This window comes from Oncorhynchus mykiss, chromosome 3 (genome assembly GCF_013265735.2).
Source record: "Oncorhynchus mykiss isolate Arlee chromosome 3, USDA_OmykA_1.1, whole genome shotgun sequence".
Lineage (NCBI taxonomy): Eukaryota > Metazoa > Chordata > Actinopteri > Salmoniformes > Salmonidae > Oncorhynchus > Oncorhynchus mykiss.
In genome coordinates, this window is record NC_048567.1 from 80,231,378 (window position 1) to 80,257,292 (window position 25,915).

Consider the following 25,915-nt stretch of genomic DNA (forward strand, 5'->3'; position numbering starts at 1 on the left):
TCATAAAGCCTTCACAAGCACTACATAAAGGGTTGATAAATGTGGCATAACTGTGTGACGTAATCACCAAATGTAAAATGTGACTTAACCCTCTGTGTCGAATATGAATATAAACGTGTGCTTTATAAAAGGGTGACATATTGTGTCGATCTAATGAGATGTCATGTTAGTCACATTACATCTGATTTCGCTGCCAGACACTTCCGCCCAAATGTGTGGAAGGTCTGCTGGACCAACACATCAACCTTGGCCTTTATTAGTTAGGGGCTAGGTTTAAAATCACATTTTATTAAGAAGATCAATTGTGGAAATGGGTAGAGTTTAGCAATAATTCTGACTTTTTGACTGTGTTGAGTAGTGACGATGACAAATACTTTACTAAGTAACGTCACACCTACAGTTGAAGTCAGAAGTTTACAAACACTTAGGTTGGAATCATTAAAACTCATTTTTCAACCACTCTACAAATTTCTTATTAACAAACTATAGTTTTGGCAAGTCGGTTAGGACATCTACTTTGTGACACAAGTCATTATTCCAACAATTGTTTACAGATTATTTCACTTATAATTCACTGCATCACAATTCCAGTGGGACAGAAAGTTGACTGTACACTATGTTGACTGTGCCTTTAAACAGCTTGGAAAATTCCAAAAAATGATGTCATGGCTTTAGAAGCTTCTGATAGGCTAACTGACATCATTTGAGTCATTTGGAGGTGTACCTGTGGATGTATTTCAAGGCCTACCTTCAAACTGGGAAAAACAAAAGAAATCAGCCAAGACCTCTAAAAAAAAACTGTAGACCTCCACAAGTCTGGTTCATCCCTGAGAGCAATTTCCAAACGCCTGAAGGTACCACATTCATCTGTACAAACAATAGTATGCAAATATAAACACCACGACAAAGATCGTACTTTTTGGAGAAATGTCCTCTGGTCTGAATGTCCTCTGGGAGGTGTTTCCTCCTATAGAGGGAAGGGAGGGGAGGTGTTTCCTCCTATAGAAGGAAGGGAGGGGAGGGGTTTCCTCCTATAGAAGGAAGGGAGGGGAGGTGTTTCCTGCTATAGAAGGAAGGGAGGGGAGGTGTTTCCTGCTATAGAAGGAAGGGAGGGGAGGTGTTTCCTCCTATAGAAGGAAGGGAGAGGAGGTGTTTCCTCCTATAGAAGGAAGGGAGGGGAGGTGTTTACTCCTTTTGAAGGAAGAGAGGGGAGGTGTTTCCTCCTATAGAAGGAAGAGAGGGGAAGTGTTTCCTCCTTTAGAAGGAAGAGAGGGGAGGTGTTTCCTCCTATAGAAGGAAGGGAGGGGAGGTGTTTCCTCCTATAGAAGGAAGGGAGGGGAGGTGTTTCCTCCTATAGAAGGAAGAGAGGGGAGGTGTTTTCTCCTATAGAAGGAAGGGAGGGAGGTGTTTCCTCCTTTAGAAGGAAGGGAGGGGAGGTGTTTCCTCCTATAGAAGGGAGGGGAGGTGCTTCCTCCTAGAACTCCCACAGTTGCCCTTTTTTCTTCTGTGTCAGTCAGAGTCAAAGGTCAGTGGGAGGGACCGATCTCTAGCTGTCTCCTCTCCCAGAGACAGACAGCGCTGATCATTATGACTGTGATATGTGGTTGTATCACCTAGTTACCTTAAGATGAATGCACTGTGGTTGTCTCACCTAGTTACCTTAAGATGAATGCACTGTGGTTGTCTCACCTAGTTACCTTAATTAATATGAATGCACTGTGGTTGTATCACCTAGTTACCTTAAGATGAATGCACTGTGGTTGTCTCACCTAGTTACCTTAATTAATATGAATGCACTGTGGTTGTCTCTCCTAGTTACCTTAAAACCTCTTGGCGCACCGATCCCTTTAGCGGGATCATTTTTGTCAACATCCGGTGAATTGCAGAGCGCCAAATTCAAATTAAATTACAAAAAATATGTAATTTTCATGAAATCACAAGTGCAATATACCAAAACACAGCTTAGCTTGTTGTTAATCCACCTGGCGTGTCAGATTTCAAAAAGGCTTTACGGTGAAAGCAAACCATGTGATTTATGTGAGGACATCTCTCTCAGCAGACAAAACATTACAAACAGCTAGCAGCAAAGTAGATTGGTTACGAAAGTCAGAAAAGCAATAAAATTGATTGCTTACCTTTGATGATCTTCATATGTTTGCACTCACGAGACTCCCAGTTACACAATAAATGTTTGTTTTGTTCGATAAAGATTATTTTTATATCCAAAAACCTCCATTTGGTTGGCGCGTTTTTTTAGTAAACCACAGGCTTGTGCGGTCACGACGGGCAGACGAAATTTACAAATAGTATCCGTAAAGTTCGTAGAAACATGTCAAACATTTTTTATAATCAATCATCAGGTTGTTTTTACAATAAATAATCAATAATTTTTCAACCGGATGATAGCCTTTTCAATAGGAGAGTATGAGTAAAGGTCTCGCTCCAGGCGCTCGTGCATGCACAAATCTGGGGACACCTAGCTATCCACTGACGCGATGTGATCATTCTTGCTAATTTTTCAGAATAAAAGCCTGAAACTATGTCTAAAGACTGCCATAGGGAGAGGAATCTGGTTAATATCCCTTTAAATGGAGGATAGGCTTGCAATGGAAAAGAGAGGTTTCAGAATAACAGCACCTCCTGGTTGGATTTTCCTCAGGTTTTCGCCTGTAATATCAGTTCTGTTATACTCACAGACAATATTTTGTGTTTTCTATCCTAATTTCTATCCTAATCTGCCAATTATATGCATATTCTAGCTTCTGGGCCTGAGAAATAGGTTTACTTTGGGCACATTTTTCATCCAAACATCAAAATACTGCCCCCTAGTCTCAAGAGGTTTTAAGATGAATGCACCGTGGTTGTTTCACCTAGTTACCTTAAGATGAATGCACTGTAAGTCGCTCTTGATAAGATCGTCTGATAAATGAGTAAATCGGAAATGTAGTCACTCTCATCTATAAACATTGTCATACAGGTGGGTGGATGCTGTACATGTGCCCACTCTGTGCTCGCCCACTTCTTCCATCCATGCCTATTCTCACTAAGCTACATCCACTTAGCACGCTCTCTCTCTCCCTTTCTCACACAAACAACGATTCCCCATCCAACCCGACTCTCAACTTCGGGATGAGGCATGCAAATAGCTGGGTCACCTGAATCTGTTTCTCGTGAATCTGTTTCTACTAAATCTGTTTATAGTGAACCTGTCTATAGTGAACCTGTCTATAGTGAACCTGTTTATAGTGAACCTGATTAAAGTGAACCTGTTTATAGTGAACCTGTTTATAGTGAACCTGTTTATAGTGAACCCGTTTATAGTGAACCTGATTAAAGTGAACCGGTTTATAGTGAACCTGTTTATAGTGAACCTGTTTATTAAAATTAACCTGTTTATAGTGAACCTGTTTATAAAAGTTAACCTGTTCAGTCGGAATCTATTCAGTCTGACAGCTTTCATAACAGAATACTGTTCACACCTCATCACTGACATTTAGTGACACGTCTCTCTCAAAAGACTAAAATGAAAGAGACAGCACACATGTGCTTTCTCCCCAAACAATCATTATTTTTCTACAATATAGAGAGAAGAAAATAACTTGTGAGTCAGGAAGTGAGTAAATGTCTGGAACCTCTGTGATGTAACACCAACAACCACCCAGTCTAGAACCTCTGTGATGTAACACCATCAACCACACAGTCTAGAACCTCTGTGATGTAACACCAACAACCACCCAGTCTAGAACCTCTGTGATGTAACACCATCAACCACACAGTCTAGAACCTCTGTGATGTAACACCATAAACCACACAGTCTAGAACCTCTGTGATGTAACACCATAAACCACCCAGTGTAGAACCTCTAAAATGAAACAACCATTAAACACATAGTAGAAAACTATCTAGTGAACATTCCTCAGGGCTTAATGAAAGACTAAAAGGCTGGGAGACAGCCTTTCATTCATCAAATGGGCAAAAATCTTTATAGGTGTGTGTGTGTGTGTGTGTGTGTTCTTGTAGATTCTTCTGAACTGACGTCCAGGACTCTTCCACCGTCATTACCCCAGGGAAGGTGTGCTGCCTCCGAGGGAGGATTTCCCCTGCACACACCGCCTCATTCATTCATTCATTCATTAATTCAGTCATTCATTCATTCATTCATTCCCCTCTTACCCACCATTCATATATTTATTTCCCCAGGCTACTGTTGACCATATCACCGCCGTAGGCAAATGGCCACTGACGTTTGATTGTGTAAATAAATAAAAATTTCCTAAATGAAGAAATATATTTTTAAAAAACTTAACCAGAAACTTGCACTTCATCCATGTCAATAGTTGATGCACTATTTATCAAGTGTCGGTGCTCTTGTTTGCTGCACTTTGTGGGTTGATATGCATCTGATGCGTATTCTAAAAGCAGATGCCCGGCAAAGTTCTCTAGCGGGTACTGATAGGCTGAAAGGCCAGGCGGTACTAGCTTTAAAAGGGAAAGAAATACAAATATGAACACCATTTCATTGGAGCTTTAAAAATGCAAAACACTATAATAGCTCTATCTGTTATTGGTAGAACAACTTTGCAATAGCGTACTTCTCAGCTCACGCTACCGCACGCCTTTACCATCTGTCCCTGTGGACCCGGTATGGTGAGCGAGGTGTGACAGCACCACTGGTGGCAGAGCTGCAGCTTGAGCATGTGTTTGGCCCGAAAGGCCTCACGCAACCAGAGGCATCACTACCGAGCCCCATGAGACCAGAGGCATCACTACCGAGCCCCTTGAGACCAGAGGCGTCACTACCGAGCCACATGAGACCAGAGGCATCACTACCGAGCCCCATGAGACCAAAGGCATCACTACCGAGCCCCATGAGACCAGAGGCGTCACTACCGAGCACCATGAGACCAGAGGCATCACTACCGAGCCCCATGAGACCAGAGGCGTCACTACCGAGCCCCATGAGACCAGAGGCATCACTACCGAGCCCCATGAGACCAGAGGCGTCACTACCGAGCCCCATGAGACCAAAGGCATCACTACCGAGCCCCATGAGACCAGAGGCATCACTACCGAGCCCCATATGAGATGAGAGGCGTCACTACTGAGCCCCATGAGACCAGAGGCGTCACTACCGAGCCCCATGAGACCAGAGGCGTCACTACCGAGCCCCATGAGACCAGAGGCGTCACTACCGAGCCCCATGAGACCAGAGGCGTCACTACCGAGCCCCATGAGACCAGAGGCGTCACTACCGAGCCCCATGAGACCAGAGGCGTCACTACCGAGCCCCATGAGACCAGAGGCGTCACTACCGAGCCCCATGAGACCAGAGGCGTCACTACCGAGCCCCATGACACCAGAGGCATCACTACCGAGCCCCATGAGACCAGAGGCATCACTACCGAGCCCCATGAGACCAGAGGCGTCACTACCGAGCCCCATGAGACCAGAGGCATCACTACCGAGCCCCATGAGAGCAGAGGCATCACTACCGAGCCCCATGAGACCAGAGGCGTCACTACCGAGCCACATGAGACCAGAGGCATCACTACCGAGCCCCATGAGACCAGAGGCGTCACTACCGAGCCCCATGAGACCAGAGGCATCACTACCGAGCCACATGAGACCAGAGGCGTCACTACCGAGCCCCATGAGACCAGAGGCGTCACTTCCGAGCCCCATGAGACCAGAGGCATCACTACTGAGCCCCATGAGACCAGAGGCAACACTACCGAGCCCCATGAGACCAGAGGCGTCACTACCGAGCACCATGAGACCAGAGGTGTCACTACCGAGCCCCATGAGACCAGAGGCATCACTACCGAGCCCCATATATGAACCATTTAAAATTCCTTAAATCATGCAAACCAGACGGCACAATTATTTTTTAAATGTTTTATTGATGGATAGCCAGGGGCACACTCAAACATAATTTACAAAAAAAAGCAGGCCGTAGGCATGACCAGGGATGTTCTCTTGAGAAGGGTGTGAATTGGATAATTTTCCTGTCAAAATGTAACAAGTACATTTAGGTGTCGGGGAGAACGTATGGAGTAAAAAGTCTATTTTATTGAGGAGTGAGTGATTTAAAAGTAAAAGTTGGCAAAAATATATAGAGTAAAGTGAAGTACAAATCATCCCCATAAAACTACTTATGTAGTACTTTAAAGTATTTTTTACTTAAAAGTACTTTATACCACTGGAAATTCTCATAAGTACAGGCCTCCGTCAGAATGTATCATATCTACAGGGCCTTGCCTTGTCCAACACATAATTATTTCCAGAACTTTCTCCAGTGTCAGTCCTCAGATGCTCCCTTCAGCATCCTTCACCTCTGCTTGGCAGTCAACTGCCTGTACCTCCTTATCTTCCATCATTTAAAAAAATGATTTCCCCCCCCCCCACCCCCATACTTTTCCCTCTGCTTGAGCTACTATGTTATTGTACTAACGGTCTTGCTCGCTCCTCAATTAATTATTTAAGGTGGGATCCAAAATTCCCCTCTCTTCAGGGCAAGGAATAATCGCTGCAGTCAGCTCCAAATACATCAGCTGGGCTGCAATGGGCGGGGTATATTTCTATAAATAGTGCCACGACAATCACATCAGCCCAACAGCACCGTCGGATCTCTCTGCTCGCTCACTCACTTTTATGGGATATATAGATATGTCATAGATTCTCCGACACTAGAGCACTGCCTGTGGAAGAGGGAGGAGATGGAAAAGAGGGAAAAGAAGGAAATATATGGTGGGATCCAAAATTCCTCTCCACACCATGGTCTGATGCCATCTGCCACCCCTTACCTCCACGCCTTGGCCTGACGGTGATAGAGCTAGGCTAACTCCCCTCCATACCTTGGCCTGACGGTGATAATAGAGCTAGGCTAACTCCCCTCCATACCTTGGCCTGACGGTAATAATACTGCTAGGCTAACTCCCCTCCATGCCTTGGCCTGACGGTGATAAAACTGCTAGGCTAACTCCCCTCCATACCTTGGCCTGACGGTAATAATACTGCTAGACTAACTCCCCTCCATACCTTGGCCTGACGGTAATAATACTGCTAGACTAACTCCCCTCCATACCTTGGCCTGCGGTGATAATACTGCAAGGCTAACTCCCCTCCATACCTTGGCCTGACGGTGATAATACTGCTAGGCTAACTCCCCTCCATGCCTTAGCCTGACGGTAATAATACTGCTAGGCTAACTCCCCTCCATGCCTTGGCCTGACGGTAATAATACTGCTAGGCTAACTCCCCTCCATGCCTTGGCCTGATGGTAATAATACTGCTAGGCTAACTCCCCTCCATACCTTGGCCTGACGGTAATAATACTGCTAGGCTAACTCCCCTCCATACCTTGGCCTGACGGTAATAATACTGCTAGGCTAACTCCCCTCCATACCTTGGCCTGACGGTAATAATACTGCTAGGCTAACTTCCCTCCATACCTTGGCCTGACGGTAATAATACTGCTAGGCTAACTCCCCTCCATACCTTGGCCTGACGGTAATAATACTGCTAGGCTAACTCCCCTCCATACCTTGGCCTGACGGTAAAAATACTGCTAGGCTAACTCCCCTCCATACCTTGGCCTGCGGTGATAATAGCGCTAAGGTAACCCCCCCCCCCCATACCTTGGCCTGCGGTGATAATAGCGCTAGGCTAACCCCCCTCCATACCTTGGCCAGACGGTAATAATAGAGCTAGGCTAACTCCCCTACATACCTTGGCATGGCGACGATAATACCTCCAGGAAACCTAACCCCCTCCCCTCCATACCTTGGCCTGACGGTGATAATAGCGCTAGGCTAACTCCCCTACATACCATGGCATGGCGACGATAATACCTCCAGGAAACCTAACCCCCTCCCCTTCATACCTTGGCTTGACGGTGATAATAGTGCTAGGCTAACTCCCCTACATACCATGGCCAGACGGTAATAATAGAGCTAGGCTAACTCCCCTACATACCTTGGCATGGCGACGATAATACCTCTAGGAAACCTAAGCCCCTCCAAACCATGGCCTGACGGTGATAAGTCAATGAGCAGCCAGCTGTGCACAAATACAACCACCCGTGGTGCCATTATTTTGAAGGCACATTTCTTTTCCCATGAGGCCCCTCATTATTAGCCAGATATGTATTTTTTTACATCTGGCAGTCCACCCCTGTGATAAGACACAGCATAGGACATACAGGCCTACACCACTGAAAATCTACTGTCATGTGAGGGAGCCTGTGTCTTGGCCACATTCCTATCTAAGTGCTGAAAAGTTGTATCAATCTATTATTAGATTAAGTACACAAATAAATACCAACCAGACTAAGTTATGTGGTCAAGTCAGACACTGAGTCCAGGAGTGGAGGTTTAGATATACTGTAGACGGTGTGTCTAGGAGTGGAGGTTTAGATATACTGTAGACAGCGTGTCTAGGAGTGGAGGTCTAGATATACTGTAGACAGCGTGTCTAGGAGTGGAGGTTTAGATATACTGTAGACAGCGTGTCCAGGAGTGGAGGTTTAGATATACTGTAGACGGTGTGTCTAGGAGTGGAGGTTATGATATTGTTATGGTGAGTGAATGAGGACCCAAAAGCGAACTAACTTAAACAGAGCTTCTTTAATAACCAAACATAGGTAGGCTCAGATAGACCGGCAGATTCCGACAGGACAGGACAAGGTTACAGCAAACATGACGATAGTCTGGCTCAGGCATGAAACACAACAAACAAGAATCCGACAAGGACAGGAACAGAAACAGAGAGAGATATAGGGACCTAATCAGAGGGAAAAAGGGAACAGGTGGGAAACGGGGTGAATGGGTAGTTAGAGGAGACAAGGAACAGCTGGGGGAAAGCGGGGGAGAAAAGGTAACCTAACAACGACCAGCAGAGGGAGACAGGGTGAAGGGAAAGGACAGAGACAAGACACAACATGACAGTACATGACAGTACCCCCCCACTCACCGAGCGCCTCCTGGCGCACTCGAGGAGGAAACCTGGCGGCAACGGAGGAAATCCTCGATCAGCGCACGGTCCAGCACGTCCCGGGAGGGAACCCAACTCCTCTCCTCAGGACCGTACCCCTCCCAATCTACGAGGTACTGGTGACCACGGCCCCGAGGACGCATGTCCAAAATTCTACGGACCCTGTAGATGGGTGCGCCCTCGACAAGGATGGGGGGGGGGGGGGGGGGGAGACGAGCGGGGGCGCGAAGGACGGGCTTGATGCAGGAGACATGGAAGACCGGGTGGACGCGACGAAGGTATCGCGGAAGAAGAAGTCGAACTGCGACAGGATTAATGACCCGAGAAATACGGAACGGACCAATGAACCGCGGGGTCAACTTGCGAGAAGCCGTCTTAAGGGGAAGGTTCTGAGTGGAGAGCCAAACTCTCTGACCGCGACAATATCTAGGACTCTTAGTTCTACGCTTATTAGCAGCCCTCACAGTCTGCGTCCTATAACGGCAAAGTGCAGACCTGACCCTCTTCCAGGTGTGCTCGCAACGTTGGACAAAAGCCTGAGCGGAGGGGACGCTGGACTCGGCGAACTGAGATGAGAACAGCGGAGGCTGGTACCCGAGGCTACTCTGAAAAGGAGATAGCCCGGTCGCAGACGAAGGAAGCGAGTTGTGGGCGTATTCTGCCCAGGGGAGCTGTTCTGACCAAGACGCAGGGTTACGAAAAGAAAGACTGCGTAAGATGCGACCAATAGTCTGATTGGCCCGTTCTGCTTGACCGTTAGACTGGGGGTGAAAGCCGGAAGAGAGACTGACGGAAGCCCCAATCAAACGGCAAAACTCCCTCCAAAATTGAGACGTGAATTGCGGACCTCTGTCCGAAACGACGTCTGACGGAAGGCCATGAATTCTGAAAACATTCTCGATGATGATTTGTGCCGTCTCTTTAGCAGAAGGAAGCTTAGCAAGGGGAATGAAATGAGCCGCCTTAGAGAACCTATCGACAACCGTAAGAATAACAGTCTTCCCCGCTGACGAAGGCAGTCCGGTGACAAAATCTAAGGCGATGTGAGACCACGGTCGAGAGGGAATAGGAAGCGGCCTGAGACGGCCGGCAGGAGGAGAGTTACCGGACTTAGTCTGCGCGCAGACCGAACAAGCAGCCACGAAACGACGCGTGTCATGCTCCCGGGTGGGCCACCAAAAACGCTGGCGAATGGAAGCAAGCGTACCCCGAACGCCAGGGTGGCCGGCTAACTTGGCAGAGTGAGCCCACTGAAGAACGGCCAGACGAGTAGGAACGGGAACGAAAAGAAGGTTCCTAGGACAAGCGCGCGGCGACGGAGTGTGAGTGAGCGCTTGTTTTACCTGCCTCTCAATTCCCCAGACAGTCAACCCGACAACACGCCCCTCAGGGAGAATCCCCTCGGGGTCAGTGGAGGCTACTGAAGAACTGAAGAGACGAGATAAAGCATCAGGCTTGGTGTTCTTAGAGCCCGGACGATAAGAAATCACGAACTCGAAACGAGCGAAAAACAGCGCCCAACGCGCCTGACGCGCATTAAGTCGTTTGGCAGAACGGATGTACTCAAGGTTCCTATGGTCAGTCCAAACGACAAAAGGAACGGTCGCCCCCTCCAACCACTGTCGCCATTCGCCTAGGGCTAACCGGATGGCGAGCAGTTCGCGGTTACCCACATCATAGTTACGTTCCGACGGCGACAGGCGATGAGAAAAATACGCGCATGGGTGGACCTTGTCGTCAGAGAGGGAGCGCTGAGAAAGGATGGCTCCCACGCCCACCTCTGACGCGTCAACCTCGACAACGAACTGTCTAGAGACGTCAGGTGTAACAAGGATAGGAGCGGATGTAAAACGATTCTTGAGGAGATCAAAAGCTCCCTGGGCGGAAACGGACCACTTAAAGCACGTCTTGACAGAAGTAAGGGCTGTGAGAGGAGCTGCCACCTGACCGAAATTACGGATGAAACGACGATAGAAGTTCGCGAAGCCGAGAAAGCGCTGCAGCTCGACGCGTGACTTAGGGACGGGCCAATCAATGACAGCTTGGACCTTAGCGGGATCCATCTTAATGCCTTCAGCGGAAATAACAGAACCGAGAAATGTGACGGAGGAGGCATGAAAAGTGCACTTCTCAGCCTTCACAAAAAGACAATTCTCTAAAAGGCGCTGGAGGACACGTCGAACGTGCTGAACATGAATCTGGAGTGACGGTGAAAAAATCAGGATATCGTCAAGGTAAACGAAAACAAAGATGTTCAGCATGTCTCTCAGGACATCATTGACTAATGCCTGAAAGACAGCTGGAGCGTTAGCGAGGCCGAAAGGAAGAACCCGGTATTCAAAGTGCCCTAACGGAGTGTTAAACGCCGTCTTCCACTCGTCCCCCTCCCTGATGCGCACGAGATGGTAAGCGTTACGAAGGTCCAACTTAGTGAAAAACCTGGCTCCCTGCAGGATCTCGAAGGCTGAAGACATAAGAGGAAGCGGATAACGATTCTTCACTGTTATGTCATTCAGCCCTCGATAATCCATGCAGGGGCGCAGAGACCCGTCCTTCTTCTTGACAAAAAAAAACCCCGCTCCGGCGGGAGAGGAGGAGGGGACTATGGTACCGGCGTCAAGAGCTACAGACAAATAATCTTCGAGAGCCTTACGTTCGGGAGCCGACAGAGAGTATAGTCTACCCCGGGGGGGGGTGGTTCCCGGAAGGAGATCAATACTACAATCATACGACCGGTGTGGAGGAAGAGAGGTGGCCCTGGACCGACTGAACACCGTGCGCAGATCGTGATATTCCTCCGGCACCCCTGTCAAATCACCAGGCTCCTCCTGTGAAGAAGAGACAGAGGAAACAGGAGGGATAGCAGACATTAAACATTTCACATGACAAGAGACGTTCCAGGAGAGGATAGAATTACTAGACCAATTAATGGAAGGATTATGACAAACTAGCCAGGGATGGCCCAAAACAACAGGTGTAAAAGGTGAACGAAAAATTAAAAAAGAAATGGTTTCACTATGATTACCAGAAACAGTGAGGGTTAAAGGTAGCGTCTCACGCTGAATCCTGGGGAGAGGACTACCATCCAGGGCGAACAAGGCCGTGGGCTCCTTTAACTGTCTGAGAGGAATGTCATGTTCCCGAGCCCAGGTCTCGTCCATAAAACAGCCCTCCGCCCCAGAGTCTATTAAGGCACTGCAGGAAGCTGACGAACCGGTCCAGCGTAGATGGACCGACAAGGTAGTGCAGGATCTTGAAGGAGAGACAGGAGTAGTAGCGCTCACCAGTAGCCCTCCGCTTACTGACGAGCTCTGGCCTTTTACTGGACATGAAGTGACAAAATGACCAGCGGAACCGCAATAGAGACAGAGGCGGTTGGTGATTCTCCGTTCCCTCTCCTTAGTCGAGATGCGGATACCTCCCAGCTGCATGGGCTCAGCACCCGAGCCGGCAGAGGAAGATGGTAGTGATGCGGAGAGGGAGGCGACGGAGAGCGCGAGCTCCTTTCCACGAGCTCGGTGACGAAGATCAACCCGTCGCTCAATGCGAATAGCGAGTTCAATCAAGGAATCCACGCTGGAAGGAACCTCCCGGGAGAGAATCTCATCCTTTACCTCTGCGCGGAAACCCTCCAGAAGACGAGCGAGCAAGGCCGGCTCGTTCCAGCCACTGGAGACAGCAAGAGTGCGAAACTCAATAGAGTAGTCTGTTATGGATCGATTGCCTTGACATAGGGAAGACAGGGCCCTGGAAGCCTCCTCCCCAAAAACAGATTGATCAAAAACCCGTATCATCTCCTCCTTAAAGTCCTGATACTGGTTAGTACACTCAGCCCTTGCCTCCCAGATTGCCGTGCCCCACTCACGAGCCCGTCCAATAAGGAGAGATATGACGTAGGCGACACGAGCAGTGCTCCTGGAGTAAGTGTTGGGCTGGAGAGAAAACACAATATCACACTGGGTGAGGAACGAGCGGCATTCAGTGGGCTCCCCAGAGTAACACGGCGGGTTATTGATTCTGGGCTCCGGAGATTCGAAAGCCCTGGAAGTGGCCGGTGGATCGAGGCGGAGATGGTGAACCTGTTCTGTGAGGTTGGAGACTTGGGTGGCCAGGGTCTCAACGGCATGTCGAGCAGCAGACACTTCCTGCTCGTGTCTGCCTAGCATCGCTCCCTGGATCCCGACGGCTGAGTGGAGAGGATCCGAAGTCGCTGGGTCCATTCTTGGTCGGATTCTTCTGTTATGGTGAGTGAATGAGGACCCAAAAGCGAACTAACTTAAACAGAGCTTCTTTAATAACCAAACATAGGTAGGCTCAGATAGACCGGCAGATTCCGACAGGACAGGACAAGGTTACAGCAAACATGACGATAGTCTGGCTCAGGCATGAAACACAACAAACAAGAATCCGACAAGGACAGGAACAGAAACAGAGAGAGATATAGGGACCTAATCAGAGGGAAAAAGGGAACAGGTGGGAAACGGGGTGAATGGGTAGTTAGAGGAGACAAGGAACAGCTGGGGGAAAGCGGGGGAGAAAAGGTAACCTAACAACGACCAGCAGAGGGAGACAGGGTGAAGGGAAAGGACAGAGACAAGACACAACATGACAGTACATGACAGATATACTGTAGACAGCGTGTCTAGGAGTGGAGGTTTAGATATACTGTAGACAGTGTGTCTAGGAGTGGAGGTTATGATATACTGTAGACAGCGTGTCTAGGAGTGGAGGTTATGATATACTGTAGACAGCGTGTCTAGGAGTGGAGGTTATGATATACTGTAGACAGCGTGTCTAGGAGTGGAGGTCTAGCTATACTGTAGACAGCGTGTCTAGGAGTGGAGGTTATGATATACTGTAGACAGCGTGTCTAGGAGTGGAGGTTATGATATACTGTAGACAGCGTGTCTAGGAGTGGAGGTCTAGATATACTGTAGACAGCGTGTCTAGGAGTGGAGGTCTAGATATACTGTAGACAGTGTGTCTAGGAGTGGAGGTCTAGATATACTGTAGACAGCGTGTCTAGGAGTGGAGGTTATGATATACTGTAGATAGCGTGTCTAGGAGTGGAGGTTTAGATATACTGTAGACAGCGTGTCTAGGAGTGGAGGTTATGATATACTGTAGACAGCGTGTCTAGGAGTGGAGGTCTAGATATACTGTAGACAGCGTGTCTAGGAGTGGAGGTCTAGGTATACTGTAGACAGCGTGTCTAGGAGTGGAGGGTTAGATATACTGTAGACAGCGTGTCTAGGAGTGGAGGTCTAGATATAATGTAGACAGCGTGTCTAGGAGTGGAGGTTTAGATATACTATAGACAGCGTGTCTAGGAGTGGAGGTTATGATATACTGTAGACAGCGTGTCTAGGAGTGGAGGTTATGATATACTGTAGACAGCGTGTCTAGGAGTGGAGGTCTAGATATACTGTAGACAGCGTGTCTAGGAGTGGAGGTTAATATATACTGTAGACAGTGTGTCTAGGAGTGGAGGTCTAGATATACTGTAGACAGCGTGTCTAGGAGTGGAGGTCTAGATATACTGTAGACAGCGTGTCTAGGAGTGGAGGTCTAGATATACTGTAGACAGCGTGTCTAGGAGTGGAGGTCTAGATATACTATAGACAGCGTGTCTAGGAGTGGAGGTCTAGATATACTATAGACAGCGTGTCTAGGAGTGGAGGTCTAGATATACTGTAGACAGCGTGTCTAGGAGTGGAAGTTATGATATACTGTAGACAGCGTGTCTAGGAGTGGAGGGTTAGATATACTGTAGACAGCGTGTCTCGGAGTGGAGGTCTAGATATACTGTAGACAGCGTGTCTATGAGTGGAGGTCTAGATATACTGTAGACAGCGTGTCTAGGAGTGGAGGTTTAGATATACTGTAGACAGCGTGTCTAGGAGTGGAGTTCTAGATATACTGTAGACAGCGTGTCTAGGATAGGAGTGGAGGTTCAGATATACTGTAGACAGCGTGTCTAGGAGTGGAGGTTTAGATATATTGTAGACAGCGTGTCTAGGAGTGGAGGTCTAGATATACTGTAGACAGCGTGTCTAGGAGTGGAGGTCTAGATATACTGTAGACAGCGTGTCTAGGAGTGGAGGTCTAGATATACTGTAGATCGCGTGTCTAGGAGTGGAGGCTCAGATATACTGTAGACAGCGTGTCTAGGAGTGGAGGGCTAGATATACTGTAGATAGCGTGTCTAGGAGTGGAGGGCTAGATGCAGTCAGAGTGTCTAGGAGTGGAGGGCTAGACGCAGTCAGAGTGTCTAAGATGAGAAGCTCTGAAGCAGGCAGAATGTCTAAGATGAGATGCTCTGAAGCAGGCAGAATGTCTAAGATGAGAAGCTCAGAAGCAGGCAGAATGTCTAAGATGAGATGCTCAGATGCTGGTAACTGGTTTAAGATGAGAACCTTTGACTGAGTAGCATCCAGAAGACCTGGCAACATGGCAGTCAATCTACGCCATCTGCTAGGTTCTGTTGGCTACTCGATTCCACACAAACAAACACATAACCTACTCCATCCCCCAAAAATAGCAATGCAGGAGCGGGCCTGTGTTAACATTTCACAACCACTGTTGGTCTACCGATACGGTAACCGCTAGTCAGCATGCATTCATCTGGCCCTTGTAACAATGCTGATGTGAAGGATAGGCTTTTAGCTTGGATGGTTTTATACACCATCATCGGTCCATTTAAGAAATTTGACAGGGGAAAACTAGGCACACACACACACACGCACGCGCGCGCGCACACACACACACACTACTCACCTTGCATATGTGAAAGTTTTCCGAGAGTAGCGTCTCCTGGACATGGATATCCTGTGGAGTGGGCGGGGTACCGGCTGCTCTGCTGCATGACGGGGACGCGACAGCCCCCTGAGAGGAGGAAGACAGGCCATCCAGTACCTTCCGAAACTTCTTCATCTTCCTTTAGTTTACTGAGAAATAAGAACGTCTATATCAAAATATTCTAGCAACCTGATCAAGAGTTGTAATTCTTTTCAAAGGCTAAGATGAGGCGAGTATGTTTGGTGTTTTTGAGGGTTGGCAGGCGTCGCTTCCTGTAGCCTCTCTCTCTCTCTCTCTCTCTCCTTCGCTCTCCTTTTTAAGTGCAATTCAAAAAGTCCTGGAGGGACCTCATCGTGCACTTAGGCTTCCGTCCACAAAATTGTTTATCTTGGTTTGATGGGGATGCTTATTGGTAAAAGAGACTAGCCAATTGCTAATGGAGGTCTATTGCGCACCAGAGTATGCCACAGTAAGGATTTCACCTAAGAAACTTCATGTTTCTTTAGCCTGCTAAAACCGCATTACAATAAAGCATAACGGCATAAGACAAACTGAAAAATGTAAATCAATTAACTGCAACAATTATGAGCGACTAACTATACAGATAACCAGCTAAATGATCAAACAGTTACCAATATACTACCTAAACAATGCTTCAAACAAAAATCGCACTGTTTTTGGCAGAATGGAGAGTGAGGCAGATCTACGCAGAGAGACAATGCAGCTCGCTTCCACTCTCTTGGCATCAAAACGCGAAAATAAAGTCAACCATCGTGCGAACCAAGAAGAGGAACAGGTAAACGAGAGTGGAATCAGGTGAAATGAAGTCGTCAAGACGATTTGTCGCGGTTGTTGACAGCCCCTCTCCTCCCAGCCTTGATTCCCTGCAGTCTAGCCCTGTCCGTGGTACTGGAAAACTTTACTCTGGCCCCGCCTCTTGGTTTCCTTCATCTCCCCGCCCTTGCTCGCAAGCGATTGGATTACGGTTCTCAGCCAATACGTACCGAATGGTATGTTGAATAAAAGCAACGGGGAAATAATAAACTTCGCCTGCTGGTTTATGGAACCGCCCTATCTTAAAAACGTGGGTTTGTGTGAATAGCCTATTCATATTCATCAGGCTTCCACACATGGGGAAACCAAACTTGACTCTGAGTAAATGTGGATGGGGAAACCACTAAGGTTGTTGCTTGTTTAGCAATACGACAAGTCCTATAATTCAGATTTATGCTGCCGGAACAGGATCCTCTCAGTTTTGGACGCATGCCTTCCGGAACCTATGCCCGCTTGCCCGGATCCGGTAGCATACATCTAATAAACAATACTTTTCGACTGTTTGCAACGTAATAAATCCAACAACAGAGATCAGAAGATCAGAGAGAGATCTTCACCCCCCCCCCCCCCCCCCCCCCCCCCCCCCCCCCCCCGGGCGCTGGGACCGGAGATTATGTTTGCGTAACTTTGTAGGTTTTGAGACCAAGGTGTGCCCGTTTCTGTGGTGAGAGAGAGACAAACGTGTGTGTGCATGTATCTCTCTGCTCTAATAGACATAAGCCTGCAACTTCCCATCTCTCCGGTGTTGCACTGCATAATTTATTTTAAAGTATCTAATATGCACATTAGTCTTATTTTACCCCTTAGGCCTCTAGAATTGTACTGTTATGGTAAGATATGCCACATCATTTGTGGTTGCATTTCTGACACGTTTTGGCAGTGGCCTGCCTTCCTGAATTCTGGCCTAGTGGGCCTAGTGGGCAGGCAGTTTGATAAGAACAGACAGGCAGTAGCCCACCCACTTAAGACACAAAATCCAAAACCAACTGAAATCTGTTTGTGAACATCGAAATTGACATGTTTTCACAACGAAACTAATTTCATCAAACTGTTGATAAAGGAGAGAGGAATGAGAGAGGAAGTAAGGTATGATGAGATATTCTGTAAGGTAACATGTCAGCCTATTAATTATTAAAAAATTATTCAAAATCAAATACACTATAATTGTAGCCTATTTCTGTAGGCAAAAAAAAAAAAATGAAAATGTTGCCTGTTTTGGGAATGTTTACATTTAGGTTGCAGGGAGATTCTGGGAATGTCTTACTCTGGTTTCTTGAAAGTTTTCCTGTGAAGTTTTATTTATGCTCTGAGACAGGAAGATACAGGTTCTTTGGAGGTTTACTTCCTTAAAACTTTCACTGCATGTTTCAACATTTATTGTTTTACTCTAAGCACAGAGAGGAACAAATGGAAATTAATTTCCATAGTCCTTAATCATACAGAAAACATACATTTTCTATTGTGAAACAGCATCAGTGAGATTTGAACCTATAATCTAATGTACTCTAGCCATGGAATTAGTCCACTGAATTTTTACGCACATAAAGCTGTTCATTTTAGTCTATTCAAACAAATTAAAATAAAATAAAATACCATTTTAATTGGTCACATACACATTTTTAGCAGATGTTATTGCGGTGGTGTAACAGAATGTTTGTGTTCCTAGCTCCAACAGTGCAGTAGTATCTAACTATTCACAACAATACACACTAATCTAAAAGTAAAATAATTGAATTAAGAAATATATAAATATTAGATCATGCAATGTCGGAGTGACATAGACTAGAATACTGTAGAAGAGAATACAGTATGTACAGTTAGGGGTGGCAGGGTAGCCTAGTGGTTAGAGCGTTGGGCCAGCAACCGAAAGGTTGGATTGAATCCCCGAGCTGACAAGGTAAAAATATGTAACTCTGCCCCTGAACAAGGCAGTTAACCCACTGTTCCCCAGTATGCCATCATTGTAATATAAGAATTTGTTCTTACCTGACTTGCCTAGTTAAATAAAGGTTAATAAATAAAGTATATACATACATATGAAATGAGTAAAGCAGTATGTAAACATTATTAAAGTGACCAGTGATTCCATGTCTATGTGTATGGGGCAGCAGCCTCTCAGGTGCAGGGTTGCATAACTGGGTGGAAGCTGGCTAGTGATGACTATTTAACAGTCTGATGGCCATGAGATTGAAGCTGTTTTTCAGTCTCTGTCCCAGCTTTGATGCACCTGTACTGACCTCGCCTTCTGGATGGCAGCGGAGTGTACAGGCCATTGTTCGGGTGGTTGATAACCTTGATGATCTTTTTGGCCTTCCTGTGACATCAGGTGCTGTAGGTGTCCTGGAGGGCAGGTAGTTTGTCCCCAGGGATGCGTTGGACAGACCACACCACCCTCTGGAGAGCCCTGTAGTTGTAGATGGTGCAGTTGCCGTACCAGGCGGTGATACAGCCCGACAGGATGCTCTCAATTGTGCATCTGTAAAAGTTTGTGAGCGTTTTAGGGGCCAAGCCAAATTTCATTAGCCACCTGAGTTTGAAGAGGTGCTGTAGCGCCTTCTCACAACACTGTCTGTGTGGGTAGACCATTTCAGATCATCAGTGATGTGTACGCCGAGGAACTTGAAGTTTTCCACCTTCTCCACTGCGGTCCCATCGATGTGGATGGGGGCGTGCTCCCTCTGCTGTTTCCTGAAGTCCACGATCAGCTGAATTGCTTTGCTGAAATTGAGTGAGAGGTTATTTTCCTGGCACCACTCTCACAGGGCCCTCACCTCCTCCCTGTAGGCTGTCTCGTCATTGTTTGTAATCAGGCCTACTACCGTTGTGTCGTCTGCAAACTTGATAATTGAGTTAGAGGCGTGAGTGGCCACGCAGTCATAGGTGAACAAGGAGTACAGGAGGGGACTGAGCACACACCCTTGTGGGGCCCCTGTGTTGAGGATCAGTGAAGTGGATGTATTGTTTCCTACCTTCACCACCTGGGGGCGGTACGTCAGGAAGTCCAGGACACAGTTGCGCAGGGTGGGGTTGAGACCCAGGGCCCCAAGCTTTATGATGAGCTTGGAGGATACTATGGTGTTTAATGCTGAGCTGTAGTCAATGAACAGCATTCTAACATAGGTATTCCTCTTGTACCGATGGGATAGGATAGTGTGCAGTGCAATTCTTAACTAACCTCTCAAATAACTTCTTGATTACAGAAGTGAGTGCTATGGGGAGATAGTAATTTAGTTCAGTTATCTTTGGTTTCTTGGGAACAGGAACAATGGTGGATATATTGAAGCAAGTGGGGACAGCAGACTGGGATATGGAGAGATTGAATAGGTACGTAAACACTCCAGTCAGGTGGTCTGCGCATGCTCTGAGGACGCAGCTATGGATGCCGGAAGCCTTGCTAGTGTTAACACGCTTTAATGTCTTACTCACGTCGGCCACGGAGAAGTAGAGCCCACTGTCCTTGGTAGTGGGCCGCGTTGGTGGTGCTGTGCTATCCTCAAAGCGGGCGAAGAAGTTGTTTAGCTTGTCAGGAAGCAAAACGTCGGTGTCAGCGACGTGGCTGGTGACAGAATAAATTTCATAGGAAACAAACACTCATTAAGATTATTGTGCCCGGTCAACATGTAACGGATGTGAAACGGCTAGCTTAGTTAGCGTGGGCGCTAAATAGCGTTTCAATCAGTGACGTCACTTGCTCTGAGACCTTGAAGTAGTAGTTCCCCTTGCTCTGCAAGGGCCGCGGCTTTTGTGGAGCGATGGGTAACGACGCTTCGAGAGTGACTGTTGATGTGTGCAGAAGGTCCCTAGTTCGCGCCCGGGTATGGGCGAGGGGACGGTCTAAAATTAAACTGTTACAAACACACACAATTAACATGATAGAGGATAGAGGGAGTTTTGTTGATGTGCCCGGTCAACACACACACTTAATAAGATAGAGGATAGAGGGAGTTTTGTTGATGCTGAGAACGGAATGTATATGCTTTTAAATAACACTCTAACAAACATTTTCTTGTTGTTCTATGGAAAGTTCTCATGTTCTGAGAACAGAATGTATGTTTTAAAATAACATTCTTAGAACATTCTCTGATTATTACTAGAGTTTCATTATTATTTTTGATAAGAGTTTTCTTACCCTTCTCAGATAAATTATTGTTTAAATAGAACCACGAGGAAACCTGTAGGAAACTCTGAGCTGAAATTCCCACAGTTATTTACCATTCTCTGAACTATTTGAGAACATTCAAACCAGTTGGAGAACGTTGCTAAAACATTAACAACATTTAAATGAAATGTAACCACATTTGAACTTTTAGGAAACATTCTGTCAAAGTACTGAAATAAAGTAAAGTAAAGTATTTTTGTCAAGTTCCTTAAATGTGATGAAAGTGTTCCAAAGCAAAGTAACTATCCTGCACCATTATCTCCGGTGTCACCGTTATCTATGTTATCACCATTACCTCCGTTATCACCATTATCAATGGTATTACCATTAGCTTTTTTTTGTCACTTTTTTTCATATTCATTCCAGAACATCAGAGCCCCCCCGGGTCAACCACCTCTCTCGAGCTCAATTTTGTTCAGACACCTCCCGATTTACAAATAAAGCACTGGTCAAAACCTTCCCCGGCTGTTTGCATTTGGCAGCTGTGCAGTTAGTCATCACACCGGCTTCTGGAACAAAAGTGACCTGCCTGCTCCTCATTAAAAAGCAATAACTGGGAACAATAAATAATTACATTCAACACAGAGAAACGTTTGCCTGGTGATGGCGCGTATACGACGTTCACATCTAGTCATGAAGGTTAACAATGCACAGAAGAGGCATTGGAATATTTTGAATAGGAACGACCCCGCAGAGACGGTGGACTGAATTGAATAAGCGCTTACATCACCAGGTAGCCTCTCTTCTCTCTCTCCCCCACGGCAACACTCAACCTTTAAGAGTCTATTGACGCAAGCAAGAGACATCACTCAAATGTATTGAGTCAAGTACTCAACCCCTTTTGTTATGGCAAGCCTACATAAATTCAAGAGTAAAAATTTGCTTAATCCTTAAAATGTCTATGGACGCACCCGTTTGTCAATCTCAGAAACATACATTTTTTAATCCCCATCAAAAATCCATCAGTTTAAACTAGAGATATCTGTTTAAACTGGAACTATCAGTTTAAACTAGAGATATCAGTTTAAACTGGAGATATCAGTTTAAACTCGAGATATCAGTTTAAACTAGAAATATAATTTTAAACTAGAGATATCAGTTTAAACTCGAGATATCAGATTAAACTAGAAATATAATTTTAAACTAGAGATATCAGTTTAAACTAGAGATATCAGTTTAAACTCGAGATATCAGTTTAAACTCGAGATATCAGTTTAAACTAGAGATATCAGTTAAACTAGAGATATCAGTTTAAACTCGAGATATCAGTTTAAACTCGAGATATCAGTTTAAACTCGAGATATCAGTTTAAACTAGAAATATAATTTTAAACTAGAGATATCAGTTTAAACTAGAGATATCAGTTAAACTAGAGATATCAGTTTAAACTCGAGATATCAGTTTAAACTCGAGATATCAGTTTAAACTCGAGATATCAGTTTAAACTAGAAATATAATTTTAAACTAGAGATATCAGTTTAAACTCGAGATATCAGATTAAACTAGAAATATAATTTTAAACTAGAGATATCAGTTTAAACTAGAGATATCAGTTTAAACTCGAGATATCAGTTTAAACTCGAGATATCAGTTTAAACTAGAGATATCAGTTAAACTAGAGATATCAGTTTAAACTCGAGATATCAGTTTAAACTCGAGATATCAGTTTAAACTCGAGATATCAGTTTAAACTCGAGATATCAGTTTAAACTAGAGATATCAGTTTAAACTCGAGATATCAGTTTAAACTCGAGATATCAGTTAAACTCGAGATATCAGTTTAAACTAGAGATATCAGTTTAAACTCGAGATATCAGTTTAAACTAGAGATATCAGTTTAAACTAGAGATATCAGTTTAAACTCGATATCAGTTTAAACTAGAGATATCAGTTTAAACTTGAGATATCAGTTTAAACTAGAGATATCAGTTTAAACTAGAAATATAATTTTAAACTAGAGATATCAGTTTAAACTAGAGATATCAGTTTAAACTCGAGATATCAGTTTAAACGAGAGATATCAGTTTAAACTCGAGATATCAGTTTAAACTAGAGATATCAGTTTAAACTGGAGATATCAGTTTAAACTAGAGATATCAGTTTTGTTTCACGAACTGTGTCTCAATCCACTGCATCCACCTTTTATTTTATTTTATTTGACCTTTATTTAACAAGTCAGTTAAGAACAAATTCTTATTTTCAATGATGGCCTAGGAACAGTGGGTTAACTGCCTGTTCAGGGGCAGAACTACAGATTTGTACCTTGTCAGCTCGAGGGTTTGAACGTGCAACTTTCCGGTTACTAGTCCACAGCTCTAACCACTAGGCTACCCTGCCGCCCCCACTAGGCTACCCTGCCGCCCCCACTAGGCTACCCTGCCGCCCCCACTAGGCTACCCTGCCGCCTCTACACTCTAACCACTAGGCTACCCTGCCGCCTCTACACTCTAACCACTAGGCTACCTGCCTCCCCTACACTCTAACCACTAGGCTACCTATCCCCTACACTCTAACCACTAGGCTACCCTGCCGCCTCTACACTCTAACCACTAGGCTACCCTGCCGCCTCTACACTCTAACCACTAGGCTACCCTGCCGCCTCTACACTCTAACCACTAGGCTACCCTGCCGCCTCTACACTCTAACCACTAGGCTACCCTGCCGCCTCCACACTCTAACCACTAGGCTACCCTACCACCTCTACACTCTAACCACTAGGCTACACTGCCGCCTCTACACTCTAGCCACTAGGCTACCCTGCCGCCTCTACACTCTAACCGCTAGGCTACCCTGCCGCCTCTACACTCTAACCACTAGGCTACCCTGCCGCCTCTACACTCTAACCACTAGGCTACCCTGCCGACCCCCACTAGGCTACCCTGCCGCCCCCACTAGGCTACCCTGCCGCCCCCACTAGGCTACCCTGCCACCCCCACTAGGCTACCCTGCCACCTCTACACTCTAACCACTAGGCTACCCTGCCGCCTCTACACTCTAACCACTAGGCTACACTGCCGCCTCTACACTCTAACCACTAGACTACCTGCCAGCCCTCCACTCTAACCACTAGGCTACCTGCCACCCCTCCACTCTAACCATTAGGCTACCCTGCCCCCTCTACACTCTAACCACTAGACTACCTGCCTCCTCTACACTCTAACCACTAGGCTACCTGCCACCTCTACACTCTAACCACTAGACTACCTGCCTCCTCTACACTCTAACCACTAGGCTACCTGCCACCTCTACCCTCTAACCACTAGGCTACCTGCCACCTCTACCCTCTAACCACTAGACTACCTGCCTCCTCTACACTCTAACCACTAGGCTACCTGCCTCCTCTACACTCTAACCACTAGGCTACCTGCCTCCTCTACACTCTAACCACTAGACTACCTGCCTCCTCTACACTCTAACCACTACGCTACCTGCCTCCTCTACACTCTAACCACTAGACTACTTGCCTCCTCTACACTCTAACCACTAGACTACCTGCCAGCCCTCCACTCTAACCACTAGGCTACCTGCCACCCCTCCACTCTAACCACTAGGCTACCTGCCACCCCTCCACTCTAACCACTAGACTACCTGCCTCCTCTACACTCTAACCACTAGGCTACCTGCCACCTCTACACTCTAACCACTAGACTACCTGCCTCCTCTACACTCTAACCACTAGACTACCTGCCTCCTCTACACTCTAACCACTGGGTTACCTGCCTCCTCTACACTCTAACCACTAGGCTACCCTGCCTCCTCTACACTCTAACCACTAGACTACCTGCCTCCTCTACACTCTAACCACTAGACTACCTGCCTACTCTACACTCTAACCACTAGACTACCTGCCTCCTCCACACTCTAACCACTAGACTACCTGCCTCCTCTACACTCTAACCACTAGGCTACCCTGCCGCCTCTACACTCTAACCACTAGGCTACCTGCCTCCCCAACACTCTAACCACTAGACTACCTGCCTCCTCTACACTCTAACCACTAGACTACCTGCCTCCTCTACACTCTAACCACTAGACTACCTGCCTCCTCTACACTCTAACCACTAGGCTACCTGCCTCATCTACACTCTAACCACTAGGCTACCTGCCTCCCCAACACTCTAACCACTAGACTACCTGCCTCCTCTACACTCTAACCACTAGGCTACCTGCCTACACTCTAACCACTAGACTACCTGCCTCCTCTACACTCTAACCACTAGGCTACCTGCCAGCCCTCCACTCTAACCACTAGGCTACCTGCCACCCCTCCACTCTAACCACTAGGCTACCTGCCACCCCTCCACTCTAACCACTAGGCTACCTGCCTCCCCAACACTCTAACCACTAGACTACCTGCCTCCTCTACACTCTAACCACTAGGCTACCTGCCTACACTCTAACCACTAGACTACCTGCCTCCTCTACACTCTAACCACTAGGCTACCTGCCACCCCTCCACTCTAACCACTAGGCTACTTGCCACCCCTCCACTCTAACCACTAGGCTACCTGCCAGCCCATTAAAGGCCCGAAGATAGTTTTTTTTTTTTATCCCTACAGACAATGTTTTATGTCTTGCATATCTACTGAAAAGGGGGAAGGCCTGAAAGATGTTAACAAGTATCTGTAGCCCCATGACCCATATTTGTCCAAGCAAAGTACCCCCATGTCCGTCAGTACCAGAAAAGTAATGAGAATTGAATCAATCAAGGTTAACACACAGACTACAGAATATATGCCCGTGCAAAGGCCCGACATCTATGTCGAATCATTTCATACTCTTAAGCATTTCTCACACAGAGCGCTATGTAAACAGCTGCTTTTAAGAACACACGGAGCTCTTTTATTAAAGCTGCGATTGTATGGTGGGGTGGTGGTGAACGGCTGCTATGAGTTGGCCATGGCCCATGTGGCTGGAAAGAACACACTAAACAAACACAGCAGTCCATTGTATTAATGTGCACCTCCATACACAAGGACCCAGGGGGGGAGGGTGTGTGTGTGTGTGTGTGGCATTTCGTAGAGGATGTTCAGAAGCTGTCTGGCTAATGCTAAACTGTGCTCAAAATGTCTTACTTCATCATCGTTTAATCTTTGTGTGGAGGAGAAATTAAGATAGAGAGAGAGTGAATGT

At 46.5% G+C, this 25,915-nt stretch overlaps 1 protein-coding gene across 1 annotated transcript in view; it reads right to left on the minus strand.

Annotated features, from left to right (window-relative positions):
* The window catches only part of LOC110504879 (syntaxin-binding protein 5-like), a 240,583-nt gene extending 223,493 nt beyond the window's left edge, over window positions 1-17,090 (minus strand). Inside the window, exon 1 of the mRNA XM_036975302.1 lies at window positions 15,769-17,090. Coding sequence (XP_036831197.1) covers window positions 15,769-15,924 — 156 coding nt within the window. The 5' untranslated portion in view covers window positions 15,925-17,090. The remainder of the gene's footprint in view (window positions 1-15,768) is intronic.
* Window positions 17,091-25,915: the final 8,825 nt, after the last annotated feature.